Raw genomic sequence first — 22,678 nt, 5'->3', positions numbered from 1 at the left:
TGAGGCCAAGCTTCCTGCCATCCAGGACCTCAGTGTCAGAGGAAGGCCCTAAAAATTGTCAAAGACTCCAGCCACCCTAGTCATAGACTGTTCTCTCTGCTAACCGCATGGCAAGCGGTACCGGAGCACCAAGTCTAGGTCCAAAAGGCTTCTCAATAGCTTTTACCCCCAAGCCATAAGACTCCCGAACAGCTACTCAATTGGCTAGCCAGACTATTTGCATTGCCCTCCCTCCCCTATTAAGCTGCTGCTATTCTCTGTTTTATCTATGCATATGCATATATGCACTTTAACTCTACCAACATGTACATATTTTTATTCATTATTTTAGCAGGTAAATTGACTGAGAACACGTTGTCATTTACAGCAACGACCTGAGGAATAGTTACAGGGGAGAGGCGGGGGATGAATGAGCCAATTGTAAACTGGGTATTATTAGGTGACCGTGATGGTTTGAGGGCCGGATTGGGAATTTAGCCAGGACACCAGGGTTAACACCCCTACGATAAGTGCCATGGGATCTTTAATGACCTCAGTCAGGACACCCGTTTAACATCCCATCTGAAAGACGGCACCCTACACAGGGCAGTGTCCCCAATCGCTGCCCTGGGGCATTGGGATATTTTTTAGACCAGAGTAGTGTGCCTCCTACTGGCCCTCCAACACCACTTCCAGCAGCATCTGTTCTCCCATCCAGGGACTGACCAGGATCAACCCTGCTCAGCTTCAGAAGCAAGCCAGCAGTGGTATGCAGGGTGGTATGCTGCTGGCTATTACCTCGACTAACCAGTGCCCCCACACATTGACTCTGTACCGGTACCCCCTGTATATAGCCTTGCTATAGTTATTTCACTTCAGCTCTTTAATTATGTTACTTTTATTACTTAACATGTTTTTTCAAAAACTGCATTGTTGGTTAAGCGCTTGTAAGTAATTATTTCACTGTAAGGTGAAATACTGTTGTATTCGGTGCATGTGACAAATTTGATTTGATACTGTGTGAATCAGGCCTTCATGGTCAAATTTCTGCAAAGAAACCACTACTGAAGGACACCAATAAGATACTTGCTTGGGCCAAGAAACAAGATCAATGGACATTGGAGTGGTGGAAATTTGTCCATTTGTCTGGAGTCCAAATTTGAGATTTTTGGTTCCAATCGCTGTGTCTTTTTGAGACACGGTGTGGATGAACGGATGATCTCCACATGTGTGGTTCCCACCATGAAGCATGGAGGATGTGATGTGATGGTGTGAGGGGTGCTTTTCTGGTGACACTGTGATTTATTTAGAATGCAAGGCACACTGAACCAGCATGGCTATCACAGCATTCTGCAGCGATTACATCATCTGGTTTGGGCATAGTGGGACTATCAGTTGTTTTTCAACATGACAATGACCCAACATACCTACAAGCAGTGCAATTGCTAATTAACCTAGAAAGATAGTGATGGAGTGCTGCATCAGATGACCTGGCCTCCACAATCCCCCAACCACAACCAAATTGAGATGGTTTGGGATGAGTCAGACCGCAGAGTGAAGGAAAAGCAGCCAACAAGTGCTCAGCATATGTGGGAACTCCTTCAAGACGGTTGGAAAAGCATTCCAGGTGAAGCTGGTTGAGAGAATGCCAAGAGTGTGCAAAGCTGTCAAAGGCAAAGGGTGGCTACTTTGAAGAATCTCAAATATAAAATATATTTTGATTAACACTTTTTTTGGTTACTAGATGATTACATATGTGTTATTTCATAGTTTGTCTAAACTATTATTCTACAATGTAGGAAATAGTACAAATAAAGAAAAATCCTTGAATGAGTAGGTGTGTCCAAACTTTTGAATGGTACTGTATATATTTATTACAAATCCAATTCCCCAGTGACTAAAGCTTTAATTTACTGAGCTTAACTGAATATACCAATAATAAAATAGAGCTGGACCAGTTGTCAGACTGGGTTTTAATAAAAATATGCAGTTAAAGTTATGTCAGGGTTCAAACACTCCACAGTCTGCTACTTTACAGTCTTGTTTGGGTCTTTCATTGTAGGTTGGGACTTCCTCAAGTCTCCTCAGAACCTCTGTGCCTTCAACCACTTGACTACAAAACAAAGAGAATATGAAAACAGCTGAATACCAGGTACAAAATACAGAAATACAGTATATCCCAGAACAGTCCTGACGACACAGAGGTCGTTAAACGTTGACATCCAAAAGATTGTGCGAGCCTAAAGGTTTTAGAACACATAACCGAGACACAAGCAGTACACAAACACTACACTATAGCAGTACACAAACATACACTTCATTCAACTAACAGCACTATACCACACATTATTAGAGACATACACACCCAAAAGCCACATATTGTCTGTCCATCCAAAGGGCGGGCTGCAGGGTGATGTAGAACTGAGAGCTGTTGCTATGAGGACCCTGGTTGGCCATTCCCAGGATGCCCCTCCTACTGTGGGAGACTGCAAAGCTCTCATCTAGCAGAGATCCCACAGTCACATGTTAGTGTGGAGACAGTAAATAGACATACATCCTAATACATCTCCCTATACTTACCTGAATACATTTCCCTAGGCATGTGTACTACATGTGTATACTGTAGAGTAGTAACTTGATGTTAGGCCTGCGTCTGTACCTTCAAAAGTTGGCCCGTAGATTGACTCCCCTCCATTGCCTTTGCCTGGTGCAGAAATATCTGCAATAGGGAAATATGACATCATCAAGTGGTGTGTGTACTGACAAAGTAAATATTGACGTATGATGACTCAATTAAAACTTACCAATATGACAGCAAACAGATACAGTATGGAATCAATGGCAAGTCAAATATAGTCCTGTATGTCCTTTCTTATCAATGTAGGCCTATAGGGGTGACTTTCAGATAGAGGACCTGGTAGACCGTACCTCCCCCCTGTATCCAGCCGTTGGGCACCACACGGTGGAACACAGAACCCTTGTAGGACAGGATTAATTCACTCTGTGACAGGCCTGCCTCCCCTGTACACAGAGCCTGGAAGTTTGTACACGTCTTCGGACACAGCTCTGTAAACAGCTGGGTGGACAGAAGACCTACGCTGTCAATACAACTCTGGACCAACTTCTTTACCCATTCAGGTCCAGTCAGATCAATGGTTACAAATGACAGCCTCACCTCAAACAGTAATCTCCCAACCGAGTCCCCTCGGATCGAAATGTCCATGTAAACAAACGTGTGCTGTGGTGGAAGCGAGAGAGGATGTCATGTTGTAGGTATGATGTCACTGTTATAAAGTATTTTAGGGCCATGGGGCTTGCTGTAGTAACTGCACTGTCTGTCTTTGTGTGTTTCATGGTCTATTGTGTCACTATCCTAATCCTATGCAAGTACAGTGTGTAGACTAGACTTGCCCCAGTGCTGTGGAGGTGTTTAGAGTAGTTATCGTCAGCAAGGGCCAGGTATAGTGCATGTGGACGGATAAGTGTAAACTCCCACTGCTTCTCAGCCCAGCTGGTCAGGTCCTTCTCGTTGCCAAGGAGACAGCCATTCACGAAACACATTAGGTTGCTGGAGAACTGCCACACCTCCCCTTTCAGCTCCTTGGTTTGAAAATGTTAAAGGATGCAGTTTAACTCAACAATTCATAATACAAATGTTGACTAATGCACACCACAGCTCAAGCCATACATCACACTACTTAGCTAAGCATTATTCTCCATTTGAGTCTATTATTCAAATACTCAAAGTATACCCACTCTTTTCTTATTGGTTAGATACACATGCCAGTCACATTCGAGTAATGGACGAATTGTTGGATCCAAAAACGAGGTGGGAAACTTCTGTTTCAGTCCCTGTGTTGACATAAAATATGATTTGGTCTGCTCAATCAGTTAGTGCTCATGCCGGATAGCCTTAGCTAGCTAGCTAACCAGGTTGGTTTGCCAGAATGTCTACTTAAACTGTACTTTGAAGCTGAAAGTTACCTCGGCAATGCTCTTAGCAATTTGAAAATGGTGTTCTTTCATCAAACCCACGATTTCCAGGTAAACTTCAGAAGTCATGATTAGCTATTTCCATTGAGCTGCAATATAATTTTTTGACAGCCCAGAGGTGTTTGTAAACAATACGTATCCATGGTAACATTGCAGTCACGAGCTAAAATGACGTTTTCGTCGCATATTGTCCCCATGCTAGCATGGGGACCGGTTTAGTAACTGTGGTAGTCTGTTTTGCCAATGGTGCTTTCAAGACAACTGGGATCTCGAGAAAAAACGAGGTCAAATCATGACGTCTGTGATCTTCAGGTCGGAAAGTCAGCGCTTTAGAAATATGCCCGAGTTTCAGACTTGGAATTCCAAGTTGGATGACCGTTCACAAAGATTATTCCCAGTCTTTTTTTTCTTCGAGTTCCCAGTTGTCTTGAATGCACTGAAGTCAGATGTCGGAGATTTCCCAGTTGTTTTTAACGCGGCATAGCATTCCACTTCACTTATTGTACTGGCCTTGTGACGGAGTTGCTGATTGGTTGTTAAACATAGCATAATTCCATGACAACACGGTGGAGTCTCGAAAATAGAATTATAACGTCAAAAACAAAATCAAAGCTAAGACGTTTTGTGGTTGGAATTGCAGTATGTATTTATACTGAACACATATAAACGCAACATGTAACAATTAACGACTTTATTGAGTTACAGTTCATATAAGGAAATCAGTCAATTGAAATAAATTCATTAGGTCCTAATCGATGGATTTCACATGACTGGGCAGCTAATATTCTAATTGCTAAGAGCATTGCCGAGGTAACTTTCAGCTTCAAAGTAAAGTTTAAGTGTAGACATTCTGGCAAACCAACCTGGTTAGCTAGCTAGCTAAGGCTATCCAGCATGAGCACTAACTGACTGAGCAGACCAAATCATGTTTTATGTCAACACAGGGACTGAAACAGACGTTTCGTTTTTGGTGATGTTACTGTAAATACATACTGTAAATAAATGTAATTTTGGGACGATGCCTGGGAGGGCATAGTCTCACCCACCCACTGGGAAGCCAGGCCTACCCACCCACTGGGAAGCCAGGCCTAGCCAATCAGACTTAGTTTTTCTCCACAAAAGGGCTTTATTACAGAGAAATACTCCTCAGATTCATTAGCTGTCCAGGTGGCTGGTCTCAGACAATCCCCCAGATGAAGGAGCCGGATGTGGACTTCCTGGGCTGGCGTGGTTACACATGGTCTGTGGTTTTGAGGCCAGTTGGACCTACTACCAAATTCTCTAAAACTACATTGTACGTGGCTTATGGAAGAGAAATGAAGATTCAATACTCTGGTAACAGCTCTGGTGGACATGCCTGCAGTCAGCATGCCAATTGCAGACTCCCTCAACTAGAGACATCTTGACATTGTTTTATGTGCCAAAACTGCATATTTTAGAGTGGTCATTTATTGTCCCCAGAACAAGGTGCGTCTGTGTAATGACAATGCTGTTTTAATCAGCTTCTTGAAATGCCACACCTGTCAGGGGGATGGATTATCTTGGCAAAGAAGAAATGTTCACCAACTAGGGCTGTAAACAAATTTGTGCACAACATCTGAGAGAAATAAGCTTTTTGTGCATATGGAATATTTCAGGGATTTTTTTATTTCAGCTCATGAAACATGGGACCAACATTTTACATGTTGCGTTATTTTTGTTCAGTATAGTTTGAGGACTTTGTGTGCTAGCAACTTTTGACCAATGACGTACAGTTGAAGTCTGAAGTTTACATAAACCTTAGCCAAATACATTAACTCAGTTTCACAATTACTGACATTTAATCCTAGTAAAAAATTCCCTGTCTTAGGTCAGTTAGGCATGTCCACCACTTTATTGTAAGAATGTGAAATGTCAGAATAATAGTAGAGAATAATTCATTTGATATTTAATTTCTTTCATCACATTCCCAGTGGCTCAGAAGTTTACATACACTCAATTAGTATTTGGTAGCATTGCCTTTAAATGGTGCTGCCACCCCCGTGCTTCACGGTTGGGATGGTGTTCTTCAGCTTGCAAGCGCCCCCCTTTTTCCTCCAAACATAACGATGGTCATTATGGCCAAACAGTTCTATTTTTGTTTTGTCAGACCAGAGGACATTTCTACAAAAAGTACGATCTTTGTCTCCATGTGCAGTTGCAAACCGTAGTCTGGCGTGTCGATATAGGAATAGTTTTACTGTGGATATAGATACTTTTGTACCCGTTTCCTCCAGCATCTTCACAAGGTCTTTTGATGTTGTTCTGGGAATGATTTGCACTTTTTGCACCATAGTACGTTCATCTTTTGGAGACAGAACGCATTTCCTTCCTGAGCGGTTTGATGGCTGCATGGTCCCATGGTGTTTATACTTGCATACTATTGTTTGTACAGATGATCATGGTACCTTCAGGCATTTGGAAATTGCTCCCAAGGATGAGCAAGACTTGTGGAGGTCTACCCTTTTTTTCTGAGGTCTTGGCTGATTTCCCCATGATGTCAAGCAAAGAGGCACTGAGTTTGAAGGTAGGCCTTGAAATACATTCACAGGTACACCTCCGATTGACTCAAATGATGTCAATTAGCCTATCAGAAGCTTCTAAAGCCATGACATAATTTTCTGGAATTTTCCAAGCTGTTTAAAGGCACAGTCAACTTAGCATATGTAAACTTCTGACCCACTGGAATTGTGATACAGTGAATTATAACGGAAATAATCTGTCTGTAAAGAATTGTTGTAAAGATTACTTGTCATGCACAAAGTAGATGTCCTAACCGACTTGCCAAAACTTTAGTTTGTTAACAAGAAATTTGTGGAGTGGTTGAAAAACTAGTTTTAATGACTCCAACCTAAGTGTATGTAAACTTCCAACTTGCTTCGACCCTGGATTGCTGATACTAATGATTGGCCGTTGAGAGGCCACCGGTCACCCATATTAGCACTTCCTAGCAGGAGCAGTCCTCCATAGGAATGAATGGAATTGAACAGTAATTCAATTGAATGTTAAGGACAAAATTACATGTATTTACAGTAAGTATTGTGACGACCTGACGACCCTCCCACTCTGTCTCCCGTATTCTCTCTGTTATTTCCTTATTAGGATGCCGGTGGGCGGAGTTGGGAGGGTCGTCAGTTACATGGGAAACACCTGGGCCCGGTGTGTCCCAGGATAAATACACCACTTCCCCATTCATGGAGGAGACTCTCTCCATGCAGACACCTTTACAGATTTTGTTGTGTATCTTGGTTGGCTTTTTGGTTGTTTGCTTTGGCAACTTTCAACACCCTGCATTATCACATTCATGCATGCAAAACACTCACTTACACTACTGATTACACACACCATTGTATATTGTAGTTATTTACTTATTTAATAAATATATATTTTGTTACTCCTTATCTCCACGTTGTCTCCCTTTTGTTACGGGCTTTGAGCCGGTTCGTGACAGTATATATTTTTTGTTGTAGTGGGGACAGTAACATTACTGCTGTCTAAATTTGAAATGTTTAGCTGAATATAATTTAAAAGTATGCATTAAGGTGACAAATTGAATAAACGTGTCAAACTAATGTAGACATTAATAAATGCATTTCTATAGAGTCCTAAATAAAACATTTTACAATTGAGTGCCAAGGTGGCTGCGTGGAGGCTTCAATACAGTGCCCCCTGCCGGTCATCCAGGGTTTATACACAACATTGCTTTTGTGAGACTGTCCACTATCCCGATAAAACCAAACAAAAAACAGGTGCATGATCTGTGGAAGAAAAAAAGTGATCCAGTTCCAATATTTGCATAATTGTTGTGATTGGATGATAGCTGTGAGGGTTATCGAATCATGATTAAATCCTCTGTTCTCCCCGAGCTCATTAATGATAGAATCACAGACAGTACAGTATGGTTTAGAAACTGTGATTGAATGTTCATATTTGAAGATGGCAGAAAGGACAGTCTATTTAGTACGACAAGGAGTGAGTGGCAATGAGTGGAATGCTAGGTAAACAGACAGGTACCCAGACTACAGGTTCTCATAAAAATGAATAAATTACATAGAATTAGAATACAGTGGGGCAAAAAAGTATTTAGTCAGCCACCAATTGTGCATGTTCTCCCACTTAAAAAGATGAGAGATGCCTGTAATTTTCATCATAGGTACACTTCAACTATGACAGACAAAATGATTAAAAAAATCCAGAAAATCACATTGTAGGATTTTTAATGAATTTATTTGCAAATTATGGTGGAAAATAAAAACCATAAACTGTTCTATAATTCTATTACAATATTTTAGGTTGACAATAATTCTATTACACAATTTCTAATATGACATGCCTTTTTCCCCCGGCATAAGTAAAATCAAGATTATGGCTCTACTGCCATTCATTCCAATTAGACTGGTTTGGATTTATCCCTGTCCAATACATCCAACATGGCTGCCATTTATTCCATTCTGGAACATTGAGGGTTTATGACATAGGCTGCAATTCAAACTCAATGTAGACAGCCCTAGGCCCTAAACCCTCAGTCCTATGCCCTTGGGGGAATCCCTGCGGCCATATTTGTCGTCAGTCCAAATGATTAGCCAAGCAGGGGAAGTTTGCAATGTAAGCCCCTCAGACCTCCTTTTTAAGAGTTTGCGAGTGTACAATTCTGTTAACTTTGCGGCCTGAAATGCCCCATAATTCAATTCGTGATAATTGTGCATCCGCTAAGAAAAGTAAGCCAAAATGTAAAGCCAAAATTAATATGGAGAAGTCAACATACAAGTGTAAGTAAAAACAAATGTAAATAAGTTCGAAATTGTGCTACAGTGCTAATGCACATGACAGTGTTTTTATTTGGTTAGCTTTTGGAAACGTTAACTTAACACTTTCCCTGACATCACACTTATACATTGTAATTTTCGATTTACCTGAAATAGTAGGATGGCTAACATTCAATGTCTGAGGATACGTTGTCTTCTAGCCAAGATATGAAACATGACTGGAAACATGACCGAATACAAACAGTGTAGCTATTCCCTCCGCAAGACAATCAAACAAGCTAAGTGTCAGTATAGAGACAAAGTAGTCGCAATTCAACGGCTCAGACACGAGAGGTATGTAGCAGGGTCTACAGTCAATCACGGACTACAAAAGAAAAACCAGCCCCAGCCCCATTGCTCCCAAACAAACGAAACAACTTCTTTACTCGCTTTGAAGACAAGACAGTGCCACTGACACGGCCCGCTACCGAAACCTGCGGGCTCTCCTTCTCTGCAGCCAACATGAGTAAAACATTTAAACGTGTTAACCCTCGCAAGGCTGCAGGCCTAGACGGCATTCCCAGCCGCATCCTCAAAACATGCACAGACCAGCTGGCTGGTGTGTTTACGGACATATTAAATTAATCCTTATCTGTGTAGGCTGTTCCCACATGCTTCAAGAGGGCCAACCATTGTTCCTGTTCCCAAGAAAGCCAAGGTAACTGAGCTAAATGACTACCGCCCCGTAGCACTCACTTCCGTCATCATGAAGTGCTTCGAGAGACTAGTCAAGGACCATATCACCTCCACCCTAGACCCACTCCAATTTGCTTACTGCCCAAATAGGTCCACAGATGACACAATCACAATCACACTGCCCTAACCCATCTGGACAAGAGGAATACCTATGTAAGAATGCTTTTCATCGACTATAGTTCAGCATTTAACACCATAGTACCCACCAAACTCTTCATTAAGCTCGAGACCCTGGGTCTCGACCCCACCCTGTGCAACTGGCTCCTGGACTTCATGCCCCCAGGTGGTGAGCATGCTTCCTGTTCACCCATGACTGCGTGGCCATGCACACCTCCAACTCAATCATCAAGTTGCAGAAGATACAATGGTAGGCTTGATTACCAACAACGACGAGATGGCCTACAGGAAGGAGGTGAGGGCCCTCGGGGTATGGTGTCAGGAAAATAATCTCACACTCAACGTCAACAAAACAAAGGAGATGATCGTGGACTTCAGGAAACAGCAGAGGGAGCAGCCTCCTATCCACATTGATGGGACAGTAGGGGAGAGGGTGGAATTTTCCACGGGGTACCCATCATGGACAAACTGAAATGGTCCACCCACACAGACAGCGTGGTGAAGAAGGCGCAGCAGCGCCTCTTCAACCTCAGGAGGCTGAAGAAATTTGACTTGTCACCAAAAACACTCAAACTTTTACAGATGCACAATCGAGAGCATCCTGCCGGGCTGTATCACCGCCTGGTACGGCAACTGCTCCGCCCACAACTGTAAGGCTCACCAGAGGGTAGTGAGGTCTGCACAACGCATCACCGGGGGCAAACTACCTGCCCTCCAGGACACCTACACCACCAGATGTCACAGGAAGGCCAAAAAGATCATCAAGGACAACAACCACCCAAGCCACTGCCTGTTCACCCTGCTATCATCCAGAAGGCGATGTCAGTACAGGGGCATCAAAGCTGGGACCAAGAGACTGAAAAACAGCTTCTATCTCAAGGCCATCAGACTGTTATACAGCCATCACTAACATTGAGTGGCTGCTGCCAACATACTGACTCAACTCTAGCCACTTTAATAATGGAAAAATTGATGTAATAAATGTATCACTAGTCACTTTAAACAATGCCACTTTATATGTTTACATACCCTACATTACTCATCTCATATGTATATACTGGACTCTATACCATCTATTGCATCTTGATGTAATAAATGTATCACTAGCCACTTTAAACAACGCCACTTTATATAATGTTTACATAACCTACATTACTCATCTCATATATATACCGTAGTCTATACCATCTACGGCATCTTGCCTATGCCGTTCGGCCATCACTCATAACATATATTTTTAAGTACATATTCTTATTCATTCCTTTACACTTGTGTGTGGTAGTAGTTGTGAAATTGTTAGGTTAGATTACTTGCTAGATATTACTGCCTGGTCGGGACTAGAAGCACAAGCATTTCGCATACACTCACATTAACATCTGCTAACCATGTGTATGTGACAAATACAATTTGATTTGAAATGCAATCATAATTGACTGTAGCGCATGTAAGGCACACACAACAGTTCCATGATGACTGAAAACACAACCGTGGGATGAACGAGTGACATTTCCGGGCAAGAGCGGTCCATTTAAAATTAATTGATTCTTCCCTCGCCCTGCAAGTGTCAACTCGTCAGACAGACGGATGACGGCATGATACGTCATCAAAAGTGTCCACTTAATTTGCAGCAATATTCATTTAATAGGATCTCCATGGTTTAAAGGTCAAATGCAGACGTTTGCAAATCAATGCAAATCATTTCTGGGAAACAATGAAGTACCTTACTGTGATTGTTTTCAATTAAAATGTTTGAAAAGAAAAAATATTTTTTAGCAAAGAGCAATTTCTCATGCAATAATTTTGCTGGGACTGGAGTGGTCTGAGTGGGGAGGAGAAACTGAAAACGCTGTTATTGGCAGAGAGGTTTGGAACTCTGTCTTATTGGTCTATAGAGGGCTTGCAGTTAACATAAAAAGCGTCCTGGCGGCCACCTTGGAAACCACCGCATTACTTCTTCAGACAACAATAACTGACTGGCCACCCCAAACTGCATGATGACATCAAATGGAGTAGTACTTGGCTTCTCTAGCAAGACAGGAAAGACAACAGGAAAAAAATATGTTTACAGATTCCCCGCAATCATGAAACGCCATTGGTGACACCAAGGTAAGACTCAAGAACTGTCAGATAAGAGAAGAAACCTTTTTGCCTGTCAAGACCTGAACCCTAGGAACGCGAACCCAGACAGCTGTCAGTAACGGGTCTGATACAATCATTTAATCACTTGTAAGTCGAGTCTGATCGATTTCGAGTTTAGTTTGGCTGTTATGCTAACCAAGTGTTAACAACAACACTAAGTTAGCCAAAATTATATAGCTAGATAGCTTGTAGTCTAGCAATTAACATTTGTCGTGTGAGTAAAGTTTTGGGGAAGCTGTTTTCACCATAAATGCACCATTCTAACAAAGGATTGCATGCCTCTATCATCGTATATTTGCAGACAAATGTAAGCCTACAATTCCTAATGTTATGAGTAGATTGGATAGTAATAATTTAGGCTATTTAATAAGCACGTCGTGGTATAGGTATATAGGCTATATCAGAGACGTTTCTGCTACACTTTGACTGATGACATTTTCAAAATAAATTTTCATACGATGGTAGCCTTGGCCTACTCTACTGATCAATAAAAACGATCATGTCTTGAATGCAACCATGTAATCTAGGCCTATGAAAAAGGGGTCCTGGCTAAAAGGGAGCCAACTTGTCAAAAGTACATTTTAGCTAACCCTTTTCTTAACCTGCTGCCTGAATGATCGTAATCTGCTACGAAATGTCAAATATGACGTTCATTTGATAACTGGATCCCTTCTAGCCATGACCATGGGACATGCAAATAGTACAATATTATGTCCATATAGCCCAGAGGACATTATTGACAAAACTTGTGGTTATCATATGATAAAACAATGATAATTTGTTGAACTTTATTCATAAGCGGAAGGAAAATTATATGGACATTGCAGCATAGGACAAAGGCCTCAATGGGATAGCACAACCTGTATTGACTATTGGTTGTTCAAGCCCAACATATTTAAATCTTTATCACACTAAAACACATGAATTAAACACAACCAAACAATTTAAAGCCCTGGTGGTATAGGTGCCATTCTAACATCAGGTGGGCTTTTCATTTATTTATGTACTACTGTAGGTTCACCAGCTGACCTCTCAAGACACCCATGTCAATTGGATTACCACTGAAGATGAGCAATGCTGCAGCAGCATCAGTTTCTACTTCACCATTTTCCAGATATGAAAGGAGACATCCCTCAATTATACAATATGATTGTTATATGCTGTGCTTTGATCAATCTAAACGCTTCTGTTGTGCCATTTGAGTAGAGCACCTTCACCTTGTCGTCATAGAAAAAGTGCCCTCTTACACCATATTAATATATGAAATGTAATTTGGAAGGTGTAAAACTTGTTTACGATATTGTAAATGTATTGTACTTTAATAACAGGCTACAGTGTTGTATGGGTGAAATAAAGTATTGTCATCTCTGCGTTGCCTAGCCCCATTGAATAAAACATATTCTTATACCCCAACTATTTTCTTTCTTTACAATTTGACTATGTATGCTATGTGTTTAATGTAATTGTGGTAGTCTTTAGGCAAACCATCTTCATTAGCACCTCCAAATGCCACTCAGACCTTCTTGGATAAAAGTATCTGGCAATGAACACATTTACATAAAGTATTCAGACTGATGCACCTTTGGCAGCGATTACAGCCTTGTTTTTTGTGGTCAGACTCCAAATACAGGCATGGCATTCTTCTCTGCAGATCCCATCAAGGGCTGTCATGTGCCTTTTACTGAGAAGTGGCTTCTGTCTGGCCACTCTACCATAAAGGCCTGATTGGTGGAGTGCAGCAGAGATGGGAGAACCTTCCAGAAGGACAATCATCTCCAGAGAAACTCAAATGCTGTCAATCAGGTTCATGGTCACCTCCCTGACCTTCTCCCCAGATTGCTCAGCCCTAGGAACAGTGGTGGTGCCAAACTTCTTCCATTTTTAAGAATGATGGAGGCCACTGTTCTTGGGGACCTTCAATGCAGCAGACATTTTTTGCCACCCCCAGATCTGTGCCTCGACACTCCTGTCTCAGAACTCTACGGACAATTCCTTAAACCTCATGGCTTGGTTTTTGCGCTGACATGCACTGTCAACTGTGGGACCTTTATATAGACAGGTGTGTGTGCTTTTCCAAATAATGTTAAATCAATTGAATTTACCACAGGTGTACTCAAAGTTGTAGAAACATCAAGGATGATCAATGGAAACGGGATGCACCTGAGCTCAATTTCAAATGTCATAGCAAAGGGTTTAAATACTTATGTAAATAAGGGATTTGTGTTTTGTATATTTGCAAAAATGTCTAAACCCGTTTTCACTTTGTCATTGAGGTATTGTGTGTAGATTGAATTAAAAATACATATTTTAGAATAAAACTACCTAACAAAAGGGAAGGGGTCTGAATGCACCCTTAACATTCATTGGGACCTGTTCATCTGCAGACAGGATTGGATGGCTCTCTGTATCTGAGGACAGAACATCAAAGAAACACGCTGCATTATAATGAAGTTCGACATCCCTGAATATTAAGTTGCTTTATCTCGCTGTCCTTAGTTTTTCTCGCTAGGAACTGGAGAATAGTTTCGTAATGCCCTACCAAAGTTACCTGCCCTATCCAGAGCAGACTACTCTCCCCTTTGTGACAGCTGGAAGTACTAGCTAATCCTTTCACCCTCTTCCATGGCCGTTGGCTATCTACCTACCTACCAATATATTTGGGTCTGAAACGGTAAATACATCAATATAGCTAACTAGCTAATATGAAGTTACTGTGATATTTAATTCACGTAGCTAGCTATACAGTATGTAAAGTTGGCTAACATTACGTTAGCAGCTCATTTGAGTTAGCGTACTACAGAAACTTGGTGTGCAGGCTAACAGTTAGATAATACAGCATTTTTGATCACTTTCAACATATTTACTTACTTGAATAGGTTCTCCCACTGCCTCCGTTTTCTAGGTCCTTCAAAAAAAATAATGGGAAATCTTCCTGAAGTTTCCGGTGGTAGCAAAACGCAGCCAGCCATGTCAACGATTGGAGGACTTTCAACAAACTTGAGTTTGTTCTTCCAACATGGCGCTTGGTGCTGTTGCTAGGTGATTTGTGAAGCAACTGCAAGCCCATAATTCACACATTTACAGCCTCATGTCACCAGGCAGGCCCAAACTCCATCCCACCAAACAGGCAGAAATTTCTGGCAGTCTTTTCAAACCGCTCGTACACTTGAAGGACATGATCATTTTCACAATATTATTTCAACAATGTGGAAATGTATATCACTGTAAAATCACATTTCTGACTGCACTGGGTTTTTAATATGTATGAAGAAAACCCCACTGACTTTCAACTTACAAATGGTGAACTAACAAAATGCATTTGGTTAAATAATAAACATTTAAAAATGTTAATAGCAGTTTAAAAGGACTGCAATTCTAATGTCATCCTTTGATATATCAAGAGTGCAATGCACCCTGTGAAATACTTAGAGCTCAACATTTCAGTGAACAATATTTCACAAGTCATGCGGTACTATAGCACCCCAGCAGCAGCCTCTGTGGACTCTCCAAAAGCCAAAAACCTGTGCAGCTTAAATTCAAAGTCTATGGGCTGCTCCTGAGGAGCTCTGTACTTCTTGGTCATAGTGGAGCCCAGGTAGGAGATAAGCTCACAATTCTCCTCAAATGACGCCAGCTTCTTCTTGTACTTCTGGCGGATGTAGTCCGAGTTCCTGGGGTTGAAGGCTGAGGAACGGAGAAGGGGATAGAGGGAATAGGGAGGGAGCATAGGAGGAAAGAATGGACAAGCAAGATAATGCAGAGTCAAATTATAATCCAAGACCAATGCACTGCAAATATAGCATGACAAGGGACCGTGTGACATTATGGTGATGACAAACTTGGGTGTGTGAAGAGCCTTAAGGCTCCTCTCAACGAGTTTTGCATACCTTTCAAATAAAATGCAAGATAATGGAGTGCCGATCTCTTCGGACTGAGGTAGGGGAACTTTGGTTTGAGACAACCGACGGCAGTCAGAGCTTTAATGATAGATCTTGCCACGCCCTGATATGGAACACAAAACCTCTGGTCAACATACAGTATGTCACATGCACTGTAGTGTAAACACACTTCAGCTATTTTTATTCAGATTAAGTCCCTCCAGTAATTACATCCAGAGTGCCTCCCGGTGTGTTTGAGCCTCAGTCTCACCTGTTCCATGTAGCCTAGCATGGGCAGGGAGGTGAGCTGCACAGGCTCACTCATAGGAGGCAGCTTGTCGGGCAGCTTCTGGTTCCAATAGGTCTCAGGTAACCTGAGAGGAGGAACAAGAAGTTGGAAGAGAACTGGTTTGGGTTACCTAACAATATTCAAATTGGTAATTTGAGATTACACCAGGATCATTGCATAAGTCTATTACTGACCTCAGAAACCTGTCCTGTTTCTGTTCGTTCTCGAAAATGTAGATTTGTTCCCGATATTCCACAGAGTACTCCACGCTTCCACGAACCAGGGCCTCATACCTGAGGAGAGTTTCAAACTAAAAGCAATACATCTCAAAGGCACTAAATATGAAACGGAATCAACTGAGAGCCTATAGCAAGCAGCCTGTCTGGGAGGGAGAATGAGAGCATCAATCTGTGACATTGTAAAGTTGGTCAGGATGATATCTAAGAGGGTGCCCATGGTTAAGGATTTTGGGTTGCATCTGGTAGGTTCCTTGATCATTTGTGTGAGATTGAGGGCATCTAGCTTAGATTGTAAGACGGCCGGGATGTTAAGCAAGTCCCAGTTTAGGTCACCTAACAGTACGAACTCTGAAGATAGATGGGGCGATCAATTCACATATGGTGTCCAGGGCACAGCTGGGGTCTATAACAAGCAGCAACAGTGAGAGACTTGTTTCTGGAAAAGTAGATTTTTAAAACAAGAAGCTCAAATTGCTTGGGCACAGACCTGGATAGTATGGCAGAACACTTCAGGCTAACTCCTCCCCCTTTGCAGTTCTATCTTGTCGGAAAATGTTTTAGTTGGGTGTCACGACTTCCGCCGAAGTCGGTCCCTCTCCTTGTTCGGGCGGTGTTCGGCAGTTGACGTCACTGACCTTCTAACCGTCATTGATCCATTTTTTATTTTCCATTGGTTTTGTCTTGTCTTCCTTCACACCCGGGTTTCCAATCCCATGAATTACATGTTGTGTATTTAACCCTCTGTTTCCCCTCATGTCCTTGTCGGAGATTGTTTATTGTATGTGTTGTGCTAGTCATGTGTCGGTGTGCGACGGGTTTTGTACCCACTTTTATTATTTTTTGTATATTTTGGTTTTTGGCGTTTATGAGCGCTTATTACACAACTCCGTTTATACCAAGTTCGTTTTCCTGCGCCTGACTTCCCTGCCACCTACACGCACTCATTACATTAGGGATGGAAATTTCAGGATTGTAGGTGGCCTTCCTAAGCCAGGATTCAGACACGGCTAGGACATCTGGGTTGGCGGAGTGTGCTAAAGCAGTGAATAAAACAAACTTAGGGAGGAGGCTTCTAATGTTGACATACACTAAGTTGACTGTGCCCTTAAACTGCTTGGAAAATTCCAGAAAATTATGTAATGGCTTTAGAAGCTTCTGATACGGTAATTGACATCATTTGAGTCAATTGGAGGTGTACCTGTGGATGAATTTCAAGGCCTACCTTCAAACAGAGTGCCTCTTTCTTTGACATCATGGGAAAATCAAAAGAAATCAGCCAAGACCTCAGAAAAAAATTGTAGACCTCCACAAGGCTGGTTCATCCTTGGGAGCAATTTACAGATGCCTGAAGGTACTACGTTCATCTGTACAAACAATAGTACGCAAGTATAAACACCATGGGACCACGGAGTCATCATACCACTCAGGAAGGAGACGCGTTCTGTCTCCTAGAGATTAACGTACTTTGGTGCGAAAAGTGCAAATCAATCCCAGAACAGCAGAACACCTTGTGAAGATGCTGGAGGAAATAGGTACAAAATTATCTACATCCACAGTAAAGAGTCCTATATTGACATAACCTGAAAGGCCGCTCAGCAAGGAAGAAGCCACTGCTCCAAAACCTCCACGAAAAAGCCAGACTACGGTTTGCAACTGCACATGGGGACAAAGATTGTACTTTTTGTAGAAATGTCCTCTGGTCTGACAAATTAAAAATAGAACTGTTTGGCCATAATGACCATCGTTATGTTTGGAGGAAAAGGGGGAGGCTTGCAAGCCGAAGAACACCATCCCAAACGTGAAGCATAGGGGTGGCAGAATCTAATTGTGGGGATGCTTTGCTGCAGGAGGGTCAGGTGCACCTCACAAAATAGATGGCATCATGAGGTAGGAAAAGTATGTGGATATATTGAAGCAACATCTCAAGACATCAGTCAGGAAGTTAAAGCTTGGTCGCAAATAGGTCTTCCAAATGGACAATGACCCCAAGCATACTTTCAAAGTTGTTGCAAAATGGCTTAAGGACAACAAAGTCAAGGTACTGGAGTGGCCATCACAAAGCCCTGACCTCAATCCCATAGAAAATGTGTGGGCAGAACTGAAAAGGCGTGTGCTAGCAAGAAGGCCTATAAACCTGACTCAGTTACACCAACTCTGTCAGGAGGAATGGGCCAAAATTCACCCAACTTATTGTGGGAAGCTTGTGGAAGGCTATCTGAAACGTTTGACCCAAGTTAAACAATATAAAGCCAATGCTACCAAATACTAATTGAGTGTATGCAAACTTCTGACCCATTGGGAATGTGATGAAAGAAATAAAAGCTAAAATGAATTAATTCTCTCTCCGATTATTCTGACATTTCACATTCTTAAAATAAAGTGGTAATCCTAACTGACCAAAAACACACATTTTTACTAGGATTAAATGTCAGGAATTGTGAGAAACTGAGTTTAAATGTATTTGGCTAAAGTGTATGGAAACTTCCGACTTCAACTGTACCCAATTACTGGCATATTCCAAACTTGAGACCTCTTAAAAAGCCAGAGACCTACAGAGAACCCATGCCCCCCTGTGCCAACATTGAAGAAGACTGGTACTATAATGAATAGATAGGAGTAAAGCCAGTGTGTTGGCTACCTCTGCCTCCCATCCAGGTAGGTGACGGGGCAGTAGCCCTTCATCTCCACCTGCTTGGGGAACCTGGCCTTCACCTGGCCGGCCGTCAGCTTCTTGGGCAACATGTGGGAAGGGGGGAGAGCGTGTGGGCAGCCCGGGATCACAAACTGTTCTGGAGTCTCAAGGAAGAGCTTGTGTAGATAGGGGTACAAGGCAAAGAGAGACATCAATATAATTTTACCTCTGTTAATAGTTCCTGTGATGTAATCATATACATTATACCTTTTAACCACAGATCTCAAAGAGCACTTTCCACATATTTACATGCAGGTAAGTCACCAAATCATTGATGACTGTCACCAGGTATGAGACCCACCTCCAGGTACTCCCGAGAGCACATCTTGTAATAGTGTCCCCTGAACTCAGCTGCCAGCTCCAGAGATGTAGTGAGAGAACAGTCCACCAGGTGTCGATGGAGGGCGAGGCTGACAGGGCAGTAATAGCTAAACTCACCCAGCCGAGACTTTAGCTCCTTTGGTGTTATGCACAGCCTGTCGATGCTAGCTGCATGGCCTGTAGGGGCCAGGGTCAAAGACAAAGGAGAAGCAGCAATCTCATAAGACTTGAATATTTTCTGAACAAAAACAATAACAATATCAAAGATTTGACTGAGTTACAGTCCATATGAGGAAATAAATGTATTAGGCCCTAATCTATGGATTTCACATGACTGGGAATACAGAAATGCATCTGTTGGTCACAGATACCTTAAAGGACAAGGGCTTCACAATGGCCCTCAGGATCTCATCACAGTAATTATGTGCATTCAAAGTGACATTGATAAAATGCAATTGTGAAGGCCTCCCGGGTCGCGCAGTGGTTAAGGGCGCTGTACTGCAGCACCAGCTGTGCCACCAGAGACTCTGGGTTCGCGCCCAGGCTCTGTCGTAACCGGCCGCGACCGGGAGGTCCGTGGGGCGACGCACAATTGGCCTAGCGTCGTCCGGGTTAGGGAGGGCCTGGCCGGTAGGGATATCCTTGTCTCATCGCCACCAGCGACTCCTGTGGCGGGCCCGGCGCAGTGCACGCTAACCAAGGTTGCCAGGTGCACGGTGTTTCCTCCGACACATTGGTACGGCTGGCTTCCGGGTTGGATGCGCGCTGTGTTAATAAGCAGTGCGGCTTGGTTGGGTTGTGTATCGGAGGACGCATGACTTCCAACCTTCGTCTCTCCCGAGCCCGCACGGGAGTTGTAGCGATGAGACAAGATAGTAGCTACTAACAATTGGATACCACGAAATTGGGGAGAAAAAGGGGGTAAAATTAAAAAAAAAATACAAATGAAATTGTGTTTGTTGTCCTTAGCTTATGCCTGCCCATGCCATAACCCTACCGGCACCATGGGCCACTCTGTTTACCACGTTGACATCAGCAAACAGCTCACCCACACAATGCTCAACACATAGTGGTTGTGTGTCCGGTTGGACATACTGCCAAATTGTCTAAAACAAGTTTGAAGGTGGCTCATGGTAGATAAATAAACTTTCAATTCTCTGGCAACAGCTCTGGTGGACATTCCTGCAGTCAGCATGCCAACATGCCAATTTCATGCTCCATCAAAACTCTGTGGCATTGTGTTGTGTGACAAAACTGCACACTTTAGAGTGGCCATTTATTGTCCCCAGCACAAAGTGCACCTGTGTAATGATCATGCTGTTTAATCAGCTTCTTGATATGCCACATCTGTCAGGTAGATTTTTACCTTGGCTAAGGCAAAATGCTCACTAACAGGGATGTAAACAAATATATGTGCACAAAATTTGAAAGAAATAAGATTTTTGTGCATAATTTATGGAACATTTCTAGGATCTTTTATTTCAGCTCATGAAACATGGGACCAACACTTTACATGTTGCGTTTATATTTCTGTTCAGTGTAGAAATCAAATAATTACCAAAGTGAATAGGCTTTTTCTATAGTCTCTCTAGACTGCATATATTACCGGTGCGTATTTTCTCCAGGTAGGTGTGGATGTGTCTCATGCTCATGCGGGCCTCATCCAGGATTCTGTTCCAGACCCACCACTTGGAGTTGTGTCCATCCACAGAGACCCAGTTCTGGTAATGCTGCTGGTAGTGCTGCCTCACCGCCTCCACCTCATGCTTGAAATTAGAGTTACGGATGTTCAGGATCTGGGGGCTGTCATGCATCAGGTGGGGACTGCCAGGGGAGGGGGGATAATTAAGTGACAGTTTAAGCCAATGTCCCAGGTAATCTGTTGTGTAGATGCAGCTACATGCCCTAAATCTTAAATGAATGGGAAGCATAGACACGGTCAAAGTTTATTAATTTCAGGACGTGCTGAACTTTCCTATTCATTTGAGATTGATGCATATAGCTGGATGTACAGTACACAATAGTTTTGTTCTCTCTGGTAGGGCCATCTAGTGCCACCCGTCTGACCTGTTGGGTTTCATCTTGTCACTGAGGCCTCTCTTCAGCACCTCCACGGTGTCCAGCTGCAGCTCCACCACAAGCACTGGGATAATGCTCCGAGCCTCCATCAATTCAGCCTGCTTACGCGTCATAGGGAAGCCATCCAACACGTACCTGAGATAGGGAAGGAAATACAGTCAATAGAATATGTCATGGAAATAGAATGAATAGCCTAGTCAACCTTCTGGTTGGCATACAATGAAATGTTGCTTTTGGTCTGTTCAATACAACCTTTTTCCAGCCTTTGATTGGTCTGCATGGATCACCAAATTACTGTCTCACTGGGAATTACTGACTTTTAACGTTTTATGACATCATTCAGAATGAAGCCAGACATGAGAAAGAGGGAAATTGAACACTGCCTATATTTTTCAGCCAAGGTTAGCTGCCTTACCCTCTGGTGCTGCAGACCAGGCTCATGAGGGCTACCTCCAGACACTGGATGGCCAATTCATCTGGCAAGGTGTGGCCCTGGGAGAGGTGCTTCATCATCTGGGTGGCCAGCTCTGTCCTACCCTGGCTGGCCAGCACAGTCCGCATCACGTCCCCAATGGACAGACGAGTCAGGCTGTACTCATGGGCAAACATCCTCGCCACTGCACAACACATATAGATATGGGTGTGTTCTCTGTTTGGGGGAGCTAATGTACAGCTGGATTGGCAGAACTGTCCTGAGATGGTCTTAAATCAAAGTTTGTGTTAGAGAGAATCAAATCTTAATGCATTGTTTGACAAGTTACAACAAAGTGAGTTTTAGTGCATTCATAGAGGAGAAAAGAGTTTAAGAATCAAATAAACATATTGCAAACAATCTTTACAAAAGTGAATTACATTCACTTACCACAGAGCTACATTTGTGATGAGAACAGTGGTGTAAAGTACTTAAGTAAAAATACTTAAAAGTAGTACTTAAGCCGTTTTTTGGGGTATCTGTACTGTACTTTACTATTTATATTTTTTTTACAATTTTTTACTTCACTTCATTCCTAAAGAAAATGATGTCATCTGGTTTGTTTAATATAAGAAATTTAAAATTATTTATACTTTTACTTTTGATTTTTACTTTTTACTTTTTATTTTAGCAATTACATTTACTTTTGATACTTAAGTATATTTAAAATCAAATACTTTTAGACTTTTACTCAAGTAGTATTTTACTGGGTGACATTCACTTTTACTTTAGTCATTTTCTATCAAGGTATCTTAACTTTTACTCAAGCATGACAATTGGTTACTTTTTCCACCACTGGATGAGAACTTGTGTAATATGCCTCTATGTGTTGTGAACTCTGACCTGTGGTTTTGCCTGACTTGGGGGGTCCGATAATGACCAGTTTGATGGGAAGGGAGGGGTTGGGTTTGGGCTGCTTCAGGTACTTGATGGGGTTGAGGATGAAGGTGTTCCTCGTCTC

The 22,678-nt window shown here is 42.4% G+C and overlaps 2 protein-coding genes and 1 long non-coding RNA gene across 9 annotated transcripts in view; 1 reads left to right on the top strand and 2 right to left on the bottom strand.

Annotated features, from left to right (window-relative positions):
- Nucleotides 1-1,835: 1,835 nt before the first annotated feature.
- Nucleotides 1,836-14,761, bottom strand: ppil6 (peptidylprolyl isomerase (cyclophilin)-like 6). 5 transcript variants are annotated; one of them, XM_035757716.2, is made up of 8 exons: nucleotides 3,964-4,794; nucleotides 3,736-3,831; nucleotides 3,391-3,579; nucleotides 3,155-3,217; nucleotides 2,908-3,055; nucleotides 2,639-2,698; nucleotides 2,345-2,480; nucleotides 1,938-2,092 (listed from the first exon to the last, which is right to left on the bottom strand). In XM_035757716.2, the coding sequence occupies exons 1-8, from the start codon at nucleotides 4,039-4,041 to the stop codon at nucleotides 1,981-1,983; spliced, it is 882 nt and encodes a 293-aa protein (XP_035613609.1). In that variant the 5' UTR covers nucleotides 4,042-4,794; the 3' UTR covers nucleotides 1,938-1,980. The 5 variants fall into 5 exon arrangements, with proteins under 5 accessions (XP_035613607.1, XP_035613608.1, XP_035613609.1 ...); XM_035757714.2 differs by having other exon boundaries at nucleotides 1,836-2,092; nucleotides 2,908-3,217; nucleotides 3,964-4,799; XM_035757718.2 differs by lacking the exon at nucleotides 3,736-3,831.
- LOC118372018 (uncharacterized) lies at nucleotides 10,604-13,372 on the top strand. Its single transcript, XR_004823134.2, has 2 exons — nucleotides 10,604-11,714; nucleotides 12,763-13,372. It is a non-coding gene; the product is annotated as an uncharacterized LOC118372018 (long non-coding RNA).
- Nucleotides 14,762-14,982: 221 nt separating the features above from the next.
- The window catches only part of ak9 (adenylate kinase 9), an 18,862-nt gene continuing 11,166 nt past the window's right edge, over nucleotides 14,983-22,678 (bottom strand). The window contains exons 28-37 of one of the 3 annotated variants that reach the window (XM_035757713.2): nucleotides 22,561-22,678; nucleotides 21,661-21,862; nucleotides 21,234-21,380; nucleotides 20,773-20,990; nucleotides 19,147-19,343; nucleotides 18,792-18,961; nucleotides 16,109-16,207; nucleotides 15,897-15,999; nucleotides 15,635-15,749; nucleotides 14,983-15,431 (exon numbers count right to left, since the gene is read on the bottom strand). The exon at nucleotides 22,561-22,678 is cut by the window's right edge and continues 96 nt beyond it. In XM_035757713.2, coding sequence (XP_035613606.2) covers nucleotides 15,220-15,431; nucleotides 15,635-15,749; nucleotides 15,897-15,999; nucleotides 16,109-16,207; nucleotides 18,792-18,961; nucleotides 19,147-19,343; nucleotides 20,773-20,990; nucleotides 21,234-21,380; nucleotides 21,661-21,862; nucleotides 22,561-22,678 — 1,581 coding nt within the window. In that variant the 3' untranslated portion in view covers nucleotides 14,983-15,219. Of the gene's footprint in view, nucleotides 15,432-15,634; nucleotides 15,750-15,896; nucleotides 16,031-16,108; nucleotides 16,208-18,791; nucleotides 18,962-19,146; nucleotides 19,344-20,772; nucleotides 20,991-21,233; nucleotides 21,381-21,660; nucleotides 21,863-22,560 lie in introns of those variants that run through there. The other 2 variants (XR_004823132.2, XM_052523919.1) reach the window with 2 other exon arrangements.

This window comes from Oncorhynchus keta, chromosome 8 (assembly GCF_023373465.1).
Source record: "Oncorhynchus keta strain PuntledgeMale-10-30-2019 chromosome 8, Oket_V2, whole genome shotgun sequence".
NCBI classification, from domain to species: domain Eukaryota; kingdom Metazoa; phylum Chordata; class Actinopteri; order Salmoniformes; family Salmonidae; genus Oncorhynchus; species Oncorhynchus keta.
Note: the sequence above shows the minus strand (reverse complement) of the source record. Positions and strands in the feature narration are given on the sequence as shown.

Coding starts and splice junctions, on each gene's coding strand:
- ppil6 (XM_035757714.2), bottom strand. CDS start 4,041: ATGACTTCTGAAGTTTACCTGGAAATCGTGGGTTTGATGAAAGAACAC. Junction 3,832..3,963: donor TTGCTAAGAGCATTGCCGAG/GTAACTTTCAGC, acceptor ATGTCAACACAG/GGACTGAAACAGAAGTTTCC. Junction 2,481..2,638: donor CTACGGGCCAACTTTTGAAG/GTACAGACGCAG, acceptor GATCTCTGCTAG/ATGAGAGCTTTGCAGTCTCC.